We start from the raw sequence: 12427 nt of genomic DNA, 5'->3' as shown, positions 1-12427 counted from the left end.
ATAGCGGGTGAGAGCACCAGCTACTGCAACCAGCACAGCTTGAGTTTCAGACCCCTGATCTACGTACTCACAATATAGCTACTACTCATTGTCTTTCCATTTACTATCTAAACACTGCTGTTACAAAATACCTTCTATCTCCTCACTATAAACAACTCGCCACCTGTCTAGATAAACAGAACTGCTGCAGAATACCGTCTTATCTCCTATCTGCTCACTATATACACACTGCTGCTTGAAAATAACATCTTCCCTACCACTGTACTGTCACATCTGATTGTACCTGATCGGTGAGTAAACCCTGGACAGATCAAAGGTCATCAACAGGGCAAATGCAGAGATAGCATCTTCTCAAATATTGCTCAAATTACAATTTCATCTCGTTGAAAAAAACCCAATCATTTTTGTGCTCCTCCTTCAACATAAGTTACAAACACTGCTCTAAAACAAGACAAATGGCGTAAAAATATATGCTATAAGGATTTGTTAACCATTATATTACTTCTGGTTCAGTGCTCCAGGATTGTTTAAGGTCAGATTTACATTAAAATGGCAGTAAAAAAAATTAAACGACACTGTTTCACGGAACAAAAGCAGTAGAAAATTTATTTCAGTTTTACAACATAATTACACTGTCATGACAAGCTTATTCATCAGTCTTCACATGATTAATCCAGCATGTAATATAAAAAGCACATTCACACAAAATGTATGCACACATCCTAACTACAGTCTCACATGATGACGAGGACACAGCTAACACCACTCTGTCTCAAATGATCTGTACATGGTTTACTTCCCATCCCCCCTTTAAAAAAAAAAAAAAATCATACTCTGGGTGAGGGAAACCAATATTCATTGATTCACAGCAGAAAAGAAAACATTTACAGTACAGTTCACAGGTTACCACAACAGTTGTGCCTATTTAGATTTCCTTCGTTTGGCCTGGGTGGGACTCGCTGCAGTTTCTGCTGGAATAACAAAAGTGACACATGTTTAAGATAAAACAACGCATAAGGAGGAAACATTTCTTTTCATCGAGTTAGGTTACCTTTTACAGCTGCGCTGGTTCCAGGCCTGGCTGACCTCTTCCTCATGCCGCTGTCCGCTACTGGCTCCTCCTCCACTTCTTTCTCCGCCCGGGAGCTACGTCTGCTCGGACCCTTGGGCTTCTCCACAGCAGCTCTGGGAGAATCAGACCAACAACGAAAGACAAGGAGGGGAAACAACACATCTACGAGTTACGAAACAGGCGGTGGCGATAATTAACTCTGCTCTACTCACAGAAAGACAGAATACCAATCGGGACTCTGCTGTTTTTCCTCGTCTACCACAGATACTGTCCGTCTTCACCCCGACAGCATCCACTACGTCGACATGATCACTGCTCGTGTCTTTGCAGCGTAAACATGTTAAAATACATACCTTGGGGCTAAGTTGATGGGCGTCTTTCTTTTCTTTGCCCATCTGTGATAGAAGTGGAAAAACAGCGGTAAACTATAAACTGTGCTGTACAAACATGGCTTCACTCCCACACCATAATATTACAATAACCATGATCAAAGAAATGGCCACAAGTCGCAGTCAAGCGGAACCCTTTTTTTTTTTTTTTCCCGATGAACTTTGTCACTTTTACACATGCAATAACATATTTATATTGTAACATGCTAATCATACATACCAAGTGCGGAGGCCACGTGGCTCATAGTTTTCACCGTGTACACCCATGGCCAACCAAATGAACTCTCTGAGTTTCAGGAGAGCTTGAAATATCTAAGTATTTCTTTTTCAAGAGCATGAGTCTTAAGATTAGGGCCAGTTTTTGCAAAATACGAATAAGGGAAAGCGTACAAACCCTAACCCACAGAGCATTGCATCTAATAACATCGTAAATTGAAGAACAAAGGCATAAGGCTCTTACCCCTGCTCAGAACCTGCCGATGGCTCTTCACCTATAAAACACACACACACAAAATTCCATTTATTTCAAAGTGACTCACTTTATTGATTATACTCTTACTCTTATCAGAAAACTACCAACACAAAAGCGATGACTACACTTACCTGTCTTCTCAGTGGCAGGTTCCTGTGACTGCAAAGCTTCTGGTTCAGTAGGTACTAGGACAAAAAAGTTTATACCGTTTAATTCAAGTACAAAATTATGAGTAGCAGTGTAAAGTTGCATCTTTACCTGGGGTGGTTTGAACGGTTTCAGCCGGTGCTGCTGCTGGTGGGATGGCGGGTTCCACAGATGGAGGGTCAGACTGGCCTGGCGGAGCCACGCTGGTGTTAGCACTGGAAGAAGGTGCGGCGTGAGGAGCCTCCGCAACAGGTGCAGGTACGACCACTATCGGGACGACGGACGGTACGGGACTTTGCACAGGAGGGACCGTGGAGAGCAAGGCAGGAGTAGAGACAGCGGTGGTTGGTGCGACTACAGTGACAATGGGAGCTTGGGGAGTCGCAGCCAGAGCTGGGTTTGGGGCCGGAGCTGAAGCAAGAACTGGAGCCTGGCTTACAATTTGATTTGGAACACTGACTTGGACAGAAATCGTGACTGGTGATGAGACTGCTGGGAGAGTGATGCTGTTTGGAGCAGCAGCAGTGACATGAGGAACTGGTGTTTCAGTCTGAACGGCTGGACTAGCAGGTGGAATAAAGACCTGCTGGAGTACAGCTCCTGGATGCACCTGTGCAGGTCTTTCTACGGCACTTGGCTGTGTGTCAGGGGCACCAGAAACCGCTACAGCAGCCTGGGCAGGCTTACCCTTCAGCTGAGCAGTTGGGGAAGGAGACACAGGGCTTTTTCGGACAGTATTAACAGCTCCAGGACTGGAACAAGGAGGAGGGGAAGCCAGAGGTGGTTGAAAGGAAGATGAAGCTGAAGGACTTGGGTGGGGAGAAGGCTGCCGGATAGGGAGAGCAGATTTCTGAGTAGAAGATACCTCGCTGGAGCTTTCCGCTTTGATTGGCCCTGTACTAATCTGCTGAGTAGTTATGAGAGAGCCAACAGGGGAAGGTGATGATGATGAAGAGGATGACATGCTTGTGGTAATATGGACTGGTCCAGTAGCACTTCTCGAGGTCTGAGTGCTGGTCATGTTAGCAGCGGTAGAAACGGTGCTGCTTGGAACTGGAGAAAGCTGAATGTTTGTAGTGGACATCTGAATAGATCCCATCATAGTGACGGGCTGGGATACCACTGTTGTATTGGGTGCGACAGAAACACCCGGCACCTGGAAAATGGGGTTAATAAATACAGGGGTGGTGGTGATGAACTGAGGTCGGGGTACGGGGCTCTGTTGCCGGATGTCCTGAGGTCTTATGTTCTTGCTAGCGACAGCCACCATGGTGGCTGATGTGGGAGCCTGCTGGGTGGGGGCAGAAGTGATGGGGTTCGAGGTTACAAACACAGTAATTTGGCTTGGGGAAATAGTGGTGGAAGAGGAGGGGATCTGTATGACTGAGTGAACACTTGTCACAGGTTTAGGACCAGGACTTGGTTTTAAAAGTGTATTAACTGGATTTACAACAGGGCTGGGTCCTGAACTAGTGCTAACAATAGAGACTGAGCCATTCTGACCAGAGATGACTGGGCTGGGACTTACACTTGGGGTGGTATTAGTGTTGGTGTTGACGGTACTGCAGAGGGCAGGCGTTAAATTTATACTGGGACTTTGGCTGACACGCAGAGTGGAGTTGGGGTTTTGAGTAAGGCTGAGCGAAGTAGTGGAGATCACGTTAGTGGGTGGGTGTGAGCTGGGAATTGAAGAAGGCTGCAAGTTAGGATTACTAGTAGGAAATGAAACGGTAGGTTTGGGTTTGGTTTCTGTTTCAGTGACAGTGGAAGTAGAAACGACAGGAGTCGACATATCTGTAGTTTGCGAATTGCTGGAAGGTGGCCTGTCTGAGTCTAATGCAGACTTTGGACTGTCCTTCCCCATAACGTCTCTAACTGTATTACTCTGTACAGGCCGCAGGGCCATGGTTGGAACACCTGCGTTGTCCAGTAACTGGTTGAGGGATGTTGGAGCCACTCGTAGAGCAGGTGAAACCTCGGAGTCCTGCACAGGTGTTGGGTGTGCTTGTTGCCTCTCAACAGTGCCAGTCTGCACTTCTACATCAGGTTTAGGCTGCTGAGGCACAGGCAGACGAGGACTTGCCATTCTGGGAGCTGACAACTCCCTCAAAGCCTGCGGCTGGGGTTGAACTTGGGGGACTTGACGTTGTTCCGGTGCCATCATTGGCATATTTTCCCGGACTCCATCAGCAGGATTACTTGGAATTCCATGGATTGTGCTCTGGGTTTGTTGTGCATCCACACCGCCACTCACTTGTGAAGGCAGAGATACTGGACTTGGAGGTACCGACGAGGGACTCAGCATCATTGTCTGCCCCTGTGGGTTGACCAACTGATGCTGAGGAGTAGGGCAAGTGACAGCCAGTTTCGCCCCCTTTTGTCTTCCTGGACTTGGTGTAGCTGACTTGCGACTAGAAGCCGGACTTGACCGTCGGCTATTGCTGGGACTTGCTCTCTTGCCCTGTGCTCCAGGCTGTTTGTCCTGCTTAACACCTGCCACACCTGCACCAGGTACAGCAGAGAATGGCTGCTGACTGTTGTTAGCATTGTTTCCACTTGTATTACCATTGTTGTTGTTGTTGCCTGGGAGGTTTAAGCTAGGGGGAGCTTGCCCGATGGCTTTTAGGGTTGTTGGGTTAAGGCCTTGTTGGTCAAATCCTCGTGTTAGGTTTGGCTGCCGAGGAGGCAAGGGAATGTTGATTTTTGGAGGAAAGAGTCCAGCAATGGAGGCGTTCAGCCTCTCTGGTGAAAGGTTGATTTCAGAGGGCTCAGTACTGGGTGGACGATTAGTTGGCGTGAGGGGATGGTGGTATGGTCTGGGGCTGGCTCTGTTTGGGGTTTTAGGCCTTGAGCTCTGCGAGGTTGTTGGTACATTTGGGAAATGAAGGCCTGGCATTGGGCCTCCCTGCTGAGGTTGAGTGGTTAACTGTTGCTGGGGACTGGCTCCAGTGTGCTGGGGCATTTGTGTTGGCCCAGGTCCTTGCTTTATCATGTGAGTGTTGGAACCCTGAGAAGTCATAATCTGCTGGGTTCCATTTCCAGGCTGCACCCCCATTTCGGGGCCACCGGGCCTGTCCTGTTTGGGTTGGGCGACTGCAGTAGCCTCTTCAGGTCCCGGGCCTTGGGTAGCCTGCCCTACGTCTGGATGAGACATTCTTCGAGCAGCTCCTGCAAGCTAGAAATACGAATAAGCACAATTGAAAAAAATCCCTCCAAACATAATTATTGGAGCATTCATAAGTTAAACGAGGTTGTCACGCCGTGTTGACAAGTCAGTCACTGCTTGGTCCTCACCTGTGGATTTACCATAAGAGGAATTGTTCTAGCTTTGTCAGGTGACGGTGGTACCCCTCCATGTCCTTGAAGGTTGATCATTACAGGCATGTTACCTTGCTGTGAAACAGGGTGTCTCTGAACCTCGGGGGGGTTCACCATGCCTCGAGGAGGGAGCTGCCCTCCTGGAGGGAGGGGCATGCGATTCTTTGCCTGCTCTTGCTGCATCTTGAGCATCATCATCATCTGCTGTTGCTGCTGCTGTTGTTGCTGCAATAAGAAATTGAGCATTTAGTATATATTACAAAAATGTTGGACAAAAACTTTTGCTATTGTATAACATTACCTGCTGTTGCAGGTGAGGCTGTGGAGCTTGCTGTTGCTGCTGTGGCTGCTGTTGCTGTTGCAGTTGATGAGGGTGCATTTGGGGCTGGCCTTGGCCTGAGTTCGGCGGGGCTACCATCCCTTGCTGAGCCTGAGCATTTTGGAGACCCTGCATTTGTTGCATTTGTTGCATCTGCTGCTGCTGCTGCAGTTGTAACTGTTGCTGCTGCTGTTGTATCTGTTGTTGTTGTATTTGTTGCATTTGCTGCTGATGCTGCATTTGTTGTTGCTGCATCTGCTGCTGTTGCATGTGCTGCAGTTGCTGTTGTTGTTGCTGCTGCTGCTGCTGCTGTTGTTGCTGTTGTTGTTGTTGTTGCTGCTGCTGTTGTTGCTGCTGCTGCTGCTGCTGTTGCATAAACTGCATGGGTACCTGTTGCAATACTCTCTGGTCTCCAGCTTGAGCAGGAAAACCTAGGTTAAAGCATAAAAATGCAAACATGACACATGAAAATACAGTAACAAAGTCAATGTAATGTTTAAATTGATAAAACTATAACAATGGCCTGGAAAAAAAAGAAGCATTAACAAGTTTGCATAATATCTCACCTGCAGGTCTGTTAACAAAATCAGGTAGTTTCTGGCCAGAGTTGTCTAAGCCCAAACTCTGCTCACCGCCCAGATTTGACAGTTCGGTATCCTCCATGCCAGCTGTCACATCAAGACCGCTAAGAGAAGAGAAAAGACAAAGAACATAATAAACAATAAAGAAATTAAAACAGTGACGTATCAATTAAAATAACAATTACCCAAGACCCTCTGCTTGCTGCTGTCCTTCCCCTTCTTTAGGTTTTTTCTTCCGTGCTGGTTTCTTCTTTTTGGGTTTTGCTGGACTTGCACCACCGGGTCCCTGTTTTCCTCCTGGTCCAAACTGGCTGGCTGAGATATCACTCTGTAGCAGATTGACTAGCAGTGGACTAGTTAATGTGACATCCTTGCTGACAGGAAATCCCCCAGGTTGTCCACAGGGTCCTCCCATTGGCATCTGACCTGGGAACTGTGAGTTGAAGTTCATGCCATGACCTGCAAAGTGCCCATTTCCCATCTGCATGTGCTGAGGGCCTCCCATCATGCCTTGCTGCTGCTGTGCCTGCATGTCAGGTACCATTTGTTGAACACCTAATTCTCCAGGCCCACCATTTGGATCTCCCATAGCATGTGGGTGCTGCTGAGCTACTTGTTGTTGTTGCTGTTGTTGCTGCTGCTGCTGCTGTTGTTGTTGCTGCTGCTGCTGCTGCTGCTGTTGTTGTTGTTGTTGTTGTTGCTGCTGCTGTTGCTGCAACATGGCCTGTTGTTGCTTCTGCTGCTGCTGTAACTGCTGCTGCTGTAACTGTTGTTGAATGAGTGGATGACCAGCAGGAAGTCTCATCTGTTGTGTGTGCACGCCCATAGCTTGATTAGGGTTGCCAGCAATAGGGACTTGCTGGGGTTGCTGCTGATTCATCTGTTGGTGCTGCTGCTGCTGTTGCTGAAGTTGTTGCTGTTGCAGCTGATGCTGTTGCTGCTGTTGTAACTGCTGCTGCTGAAGTTGAGCCATTTGCTGCTGCTGTTGTGGGGTCATCTGCTGTGGGCCAACTTGCCCCTGGAACTGAGCCATGTTACCTGGCATGTTTGGGGATGGGCCCCGCATCATCTGGCCAGGCATCACCCCAGCTGGGATCTTGCCTCCAAATGCCTGCTTGTTGCCTTGCATTTGGTTGGCCACCATTTGTTCCATCATCGAGTTTTGTTGTTGCTGCTGCTGCTGCTGCAGGAGCATGGCCTGATGCCCTTGGCCTCCAACCATCTGACCCTGCCCATGCATCACCCCCTGGCCTTGTTGAGGCATCATTTGCTTGGGTGGGGTCATCCCTCCTCTCTGCCCTTGACTGTGGGGCCTTGAGAGGACGGTCTGACCTCCACCCTGGCCTTGAACCATCTGGCTGGGGGAGGAGGACACAGGCTGGGCCTGATGCTGGAGGCTCATCATCTGGGTCTGAAGGCCAGGCTGTTGTTGGCCCATACTCGGCCCAGCAGTGGTGCCAGGGGTTGGACCTGCCATGTTACTTTGTACACCCATGACATTGGGTGGGGCATGGGGTGGTCCTTGCATTGAGTTTGGTGTGGATGCGGATGGTTGAGCACCTAATGTAAAACGGAGTGGAGAAGAAAAATAAATGTTACTTTACAGGTTTTGAAGTTGCCTCCTTAAAAAAAAATAGGAACCAGGTATTAATCACGGTTTCCTCTTGCATGATAAACAAAGACATAAGACTGTCAACACATCCAAACAATTATTCAAATATAAAAGCAAACTGACAGTCATGATGGATCAAACACAAAATGTGGGTTGCATGTCTGGGATGACAAGTGATTGCTCTTAAAACTGCCCAAACCAAACAAATGATATAATTATAATTTTTAAGTTCCTAAGACAGTAGCAGTGTTTGCAGTATTTACAATTGCCATGAACAGTAAAACCATAACGTGGGTAAACCCCGAGCCACGTCCCCATCATAACAGGTTTACCTGTGTGAGTCATAGCCTGGCTGCTCTGTAGCTGCTGACCAGCTGCTCCTCCAGGGGTTCCTGGAGTGCTGGCACTCACCTGACCTTGAACAAAGTTTGGATTTGGAAAGCCCATAGGACGCTTTGGCATGCCTGCAGAAGATTGTAGTGATTTAGCGATTGCAAATTTCCCAAATCTCCATTGTTGATTCATTATGGCGCACACACGCATAATAGACAGCAAAACAAAAGGGATTTCAACATGAAATGCTTACCAGGCTGTCCATGCTGAGGCATTCCCATGAATCCTTGCTGCATGTTGCCCTGTTGGCCAAGGGCTGCTCTCCCTGGTGAACCTACACCTTGGGGGAAGCCTTGTGGAGTTGTGGGTCTCTGAGCCATCATCGGCGGCGTACCTGGTGAACCCTGCTGAAAGGGGGATGAAGATGAGCCGGGGGACTTGGCGGTGAGGTTGCCCTGAGGCCCGGAAGTTGATGGAAGAGGTGGAGGAGGTCGGGGTGGTCCTGTGACAACACCAGGGCCTGCCTGCTGGCCTTTGGGCTGAGGAGCAGCAAACTGGCCCATTCCTGTCTGCTGCTGTTGCTGCAATTGTCCTTGTCCCATGGTGTTGAATACTTGTCCAGCCTGTTGGCTGCCAAACGGATACGGTGGTGGAGGATGATTTGGTGTTTGAACCGTAGCAAGGGAGGGTGGACGTGGAACCATCTGGGCTTGGGGTGGGGGCTTTCTCCAGGCAGGACCTCCCTGAGCAGCTGGTGGCTGCAGCACTCCAGAGGACAACTGGTTCCAACCTGGAGGCACAGGCATCTGACCGGACGGGTTGAACGGAGGTCTCGGTCCAAGCTGGGAGAGCTGAGCCTGCTGCTGGGCCTGTTGCTGCTGGTGATGTTGTTGTTGTAGCTGCTGCAGTGTGGCGGGGTTGAGGGGTCTCCCGACCTGCAGAGCCTGCATGTGATGAGCAGCCTGAGGAGGCATTTGGCCAGAGCCATGAGCACCAGGTTGCTGGTGCTGAAGTTGTTGCTGCTGTTGAACGGGCATCCCTGGCATCATTGGATCCATAACATCTGTGACCAAGAGAGAGTGTTTATCTATGATACCATTTTGATGAACAGATCATGTAGAAAATTCCAGTGTGCATCACTTGAAGCACAAGAAATGAAGGTCTGAACCTGTTTGTGAAGCTGGTCTCTGCAGACGGGGATGCATCTGTCCGCTGCTGCCCGGTAACATGGTCTGACTAACCATACCCGGCCCTGGAGGGACCATCCCTGGATTTGCCATCCGTACTCCAGCTGAAGGAAATACAAGCAACAATATTTCCTCATGCAGAAATGAAGCATCTAATTGCATCCTTGAACTAAATACTGGAAAAAAAAAATCACCACATGAAAACAAATTCTTGACAGTTATGTACAGTCAATAAATACCTGGACCAGGCTGACCAGGAAAGCCAACATCCATCCTCATCTGGCCAGGTGCACCGATTGGTCCATTAACCCTGATTTCTTGTCCTCTATTTGGTCCCACAGCCACATTGATGGCCCCTTCACCTGCACAGGAAGAGAACAGATAAAACCTTTCATAACACTCAACACAGGAGATTCACACGAGCCAGATGGAAGAAAAACAGGCTTTTTTAAACTTTGAAATTAAATGAGTCGAGTATAAAGGCTGTCTTGTCACCTTCTATCTGTACAGAGAGAATTCCCAGATCTCTGAGCTGCTGCTGGTTGTTCTGAGCCAACAGTCGGAGTCGCTCAGCAGCATCCCGGGGAATGTTGAAGGTAACTCGCACGCTATTCCACGGTTCCACATGATGTGGCTGTAGTCTTTCAGAGTCTAAAAAAACAAAAACATATTAATTGAATTTGTCACAGCTTTAGAAAAACATTGTTACAATTTATCAAAGGAAAATTCTTAACTTTACTATTCTTGAGTGTTTTACTACTTAGCCTACAAAAACACTAATGATGGTCTTGTAAAGTAAATAATTAAGAGATCTAAGCACATATGTATTTTGATGAGTTATGATAAATATTAATGATGAGTTGTAAGGAGGCTATTAGTAACAACGGTATCATGTGCACTGTTTATTCATATCACAGAACAATGTAAGAAAATTACACAAACCCATATCAAGCACACTGGGTATCCCACTGAGGACAGTTTCAAGTTTGTGGCTGAAGTCCTCATCATCCATATTTCCTTGAAATGCAATAAAGACTGTAAAATCTTCTCCTTCCCCGCTGTGTTCATCCATGCCATCTTGCTTCCCAGCTTTCTCCTCCTCCGTGTTTCCATGACAACTGTCAGCATCCTCTCCTGTCTCATCCCCAACTCCAGAGTCCCTGTCGGATTCATTATCTGGCTCCAGGTCCCCTGTCCTCCGGGACAGCTCAGGCAGGGTTTGTCTGTGTGCCATCCTCCCTTACTGCTAGGAGTGGCGTCCCAACTGTTTTAAGCTGCAATAGCAGATTGCAAAAACATAGATTTAAATACTAATATTCAGCGTGTAGAGTCATAACAGCAAGCAATAGAGAAACAGAGAGGGCCTCAGTGAAGTCAACTGATGTCAACAAATACACAAGCACTTGCAGTATTAACAGAGGATGAAAATAATTTGAACAGGAATAACCGAAAGCCACAGCTTGTACGTTAAATACAGCTGAGAATGGACCACGTCATGCAATACCGTGACACAGCTTACAATCATAATAAAGCTCCAATAAATCGAATCCACAGCAAGCAAGTGGAACTTGATTTACAGGGAACGACTGACATATCATGTGCTGTGAGGGGGATAAAGACCACACAGCAAGCTCCAAGTGAGACCACACGTAATAAACGAGAAGTCAATATTTTCTGTGATCAGAAGGAGATTAAACAAGTGTCGCACACGTTGACACACCCGTACTTCAGTGGCATCACTTCAGCGATGCTAAAATCATAATCGTACACACTGAAGCATTACAAAAGGCCTCACATATCAGCTGTTCGGCAGTTTTCTTCACGTTTGTGTTTACTGTCGCAAACGGCGGAAAGCTTGGTTGACATGACGGGCCCAGCAGCAGCAGCAGCAGCAGCAGCAGTTCGGGCCTGGGAACGAACAGAAGCTAACGCCAAGCGCACAGTGATCATCTGTTTCCTGAACCGCTGCGACTCTCCACTTTAACCCTGGCATCTCAAATGTAAATAAAAACACCGGGAGCAGCACGCGAGAAGGCGAAGGCCAATGAGGATACATGCAGTGTTCTTAGACAGCTCGAGCGTTAGCCACGTTAGCTGGTTAGCTTAGCAGGTAATTCATCGCGAATGCACTGAAACGCAACGTCTTAGCTTCCTTATCGGCTGCCTGTAGCTTTATACTTATCATTGTTGTTCAATCCCGCAGGAGGAAAACAAAGGACTTACCACACATGATCATCTGGAAATTACTTCAACCGGTCGAGTTCTGTTCGCTAGATTAGCTAACAAAACATGAATCACAAGCAAGCCAGAAATGGCATTGAGCTAACAGAAGCTACTGCATCCGGTTGGAGCGTTTCAAAATAAAACATAAAGGAAGTACAACCAAGTACGACCTTTCAGCGTAAAGACAAATAATGTCGAAAATAACTTGATTTTAGCAAATTAAACAAATCTATCCATCTACCGTATGTATATAACACTTGATAAAATTAATTGCCGGATTTCCTATTTTTTTATTTGCATGAACGTCAGTCAAGTCAACAGACAACAATATCCTGAAAGAACATTATTAAACTCAAGAGAATTTAAGTGATTTCTTTGCAGTGACCTCCTGATTATAATGTCCTGTCTTTAGACCTACTTTCTAGACCTGGAATACGAAATGCTGTCCTGTTTGGAGCATCTGAATGCCAATTTGAACATACATGATTTGTTTTCTTGTTTTATGATTTTTAATCTGAATTCAGTTTTGTGCATTGTGATTTTACAAATCCTAAACATTTTTCATGAGCAACTTTAATGGTTACACAAATTCTTACTCATGCAGTTTGTGATTGCATCGAAGCTGCATCATTAGTTTGGAAGTTACATAATGAATATGGATTACACTTAAAATGTTCACATGCATGAGAAAGTGTTGAATTACAACATGTGTGTATCTCTGCTGAGATTTCAGTTTTATTGATGAACACAAAAAGAAAAGAAAAAAAATTCAAA

At 46.9% G+C, this 12427-nt stretch overlaps 1 protein-coding gene across 4 annotated transcripts; it reads right to left on the bottom strand.

Annotated features, from left to right (window-relative positions):
* Positions 1–590: 590 nt before the first annotated feature.
* Positions 591–11770, bottom strand: ncoa6 (nuclear receptor coactivator 6). 4 transcript variants are annotated; one of them, XM_030118261.1, is made up of 17 exons: positions 11654–11770; positions 10373–10704; positions 9926–10081; positions 9670–9792; positions 9412–9534; positions 8497–9306; positions 8243–8374; positions 6484–7858; positions 6284–6402; positions 5700–6148; positions 5375–5623; positions 2192–5255; positions 2065–2118; positions 1922–1952; positions 1426–1467; positions 1052–1185; positions 591–971 (listed from the first exon to the last, which is right to left on the bottom strand). In XM_030118261.1, the coding sequence occupies exons 2-17, from the start codon at positions 10662–10664 to the stop codon at positions 922–924; spliced, it is 7203 nt and encodes a 2400-aa protein (XP_029974121.1). In that variant the 5' UTR covers positions 10665–10704; positions 11654–11770; the 3' UTR covers positions 591–921. The 4 variants fall into 4 exon arrangements, with proteins under 4 accessions (XP_029974121.1, XP_029974123.1, XP_029974122.1 ...); XM_030118263.1 differs by having other exon boundaries at positions 591–968; XM_030118262.1 differs by having other exon boundaries at positions 9412–9531.
* Between the last annotated feature and the right edge of the window lie 657 nt (positions 11771–12427).

Source organism: Salarias fasciatus, chromosome 20, assembly GCF_902148845.1.
Source record: "Salarias fasciatus chromosome 20, fSalaFa1.1, whole genome shotgun sequence".
In the NCBI taxonomy this organism is placed as follows: Eukaryota; Metazoa; Chordata; class Actinopteri; order Blenniiformes; family Blenniidae; genus Salarias; species Salarias fasciatus.
This window is presented reverse-complemented; position numbering and strand designations above follow the sequence as displayed.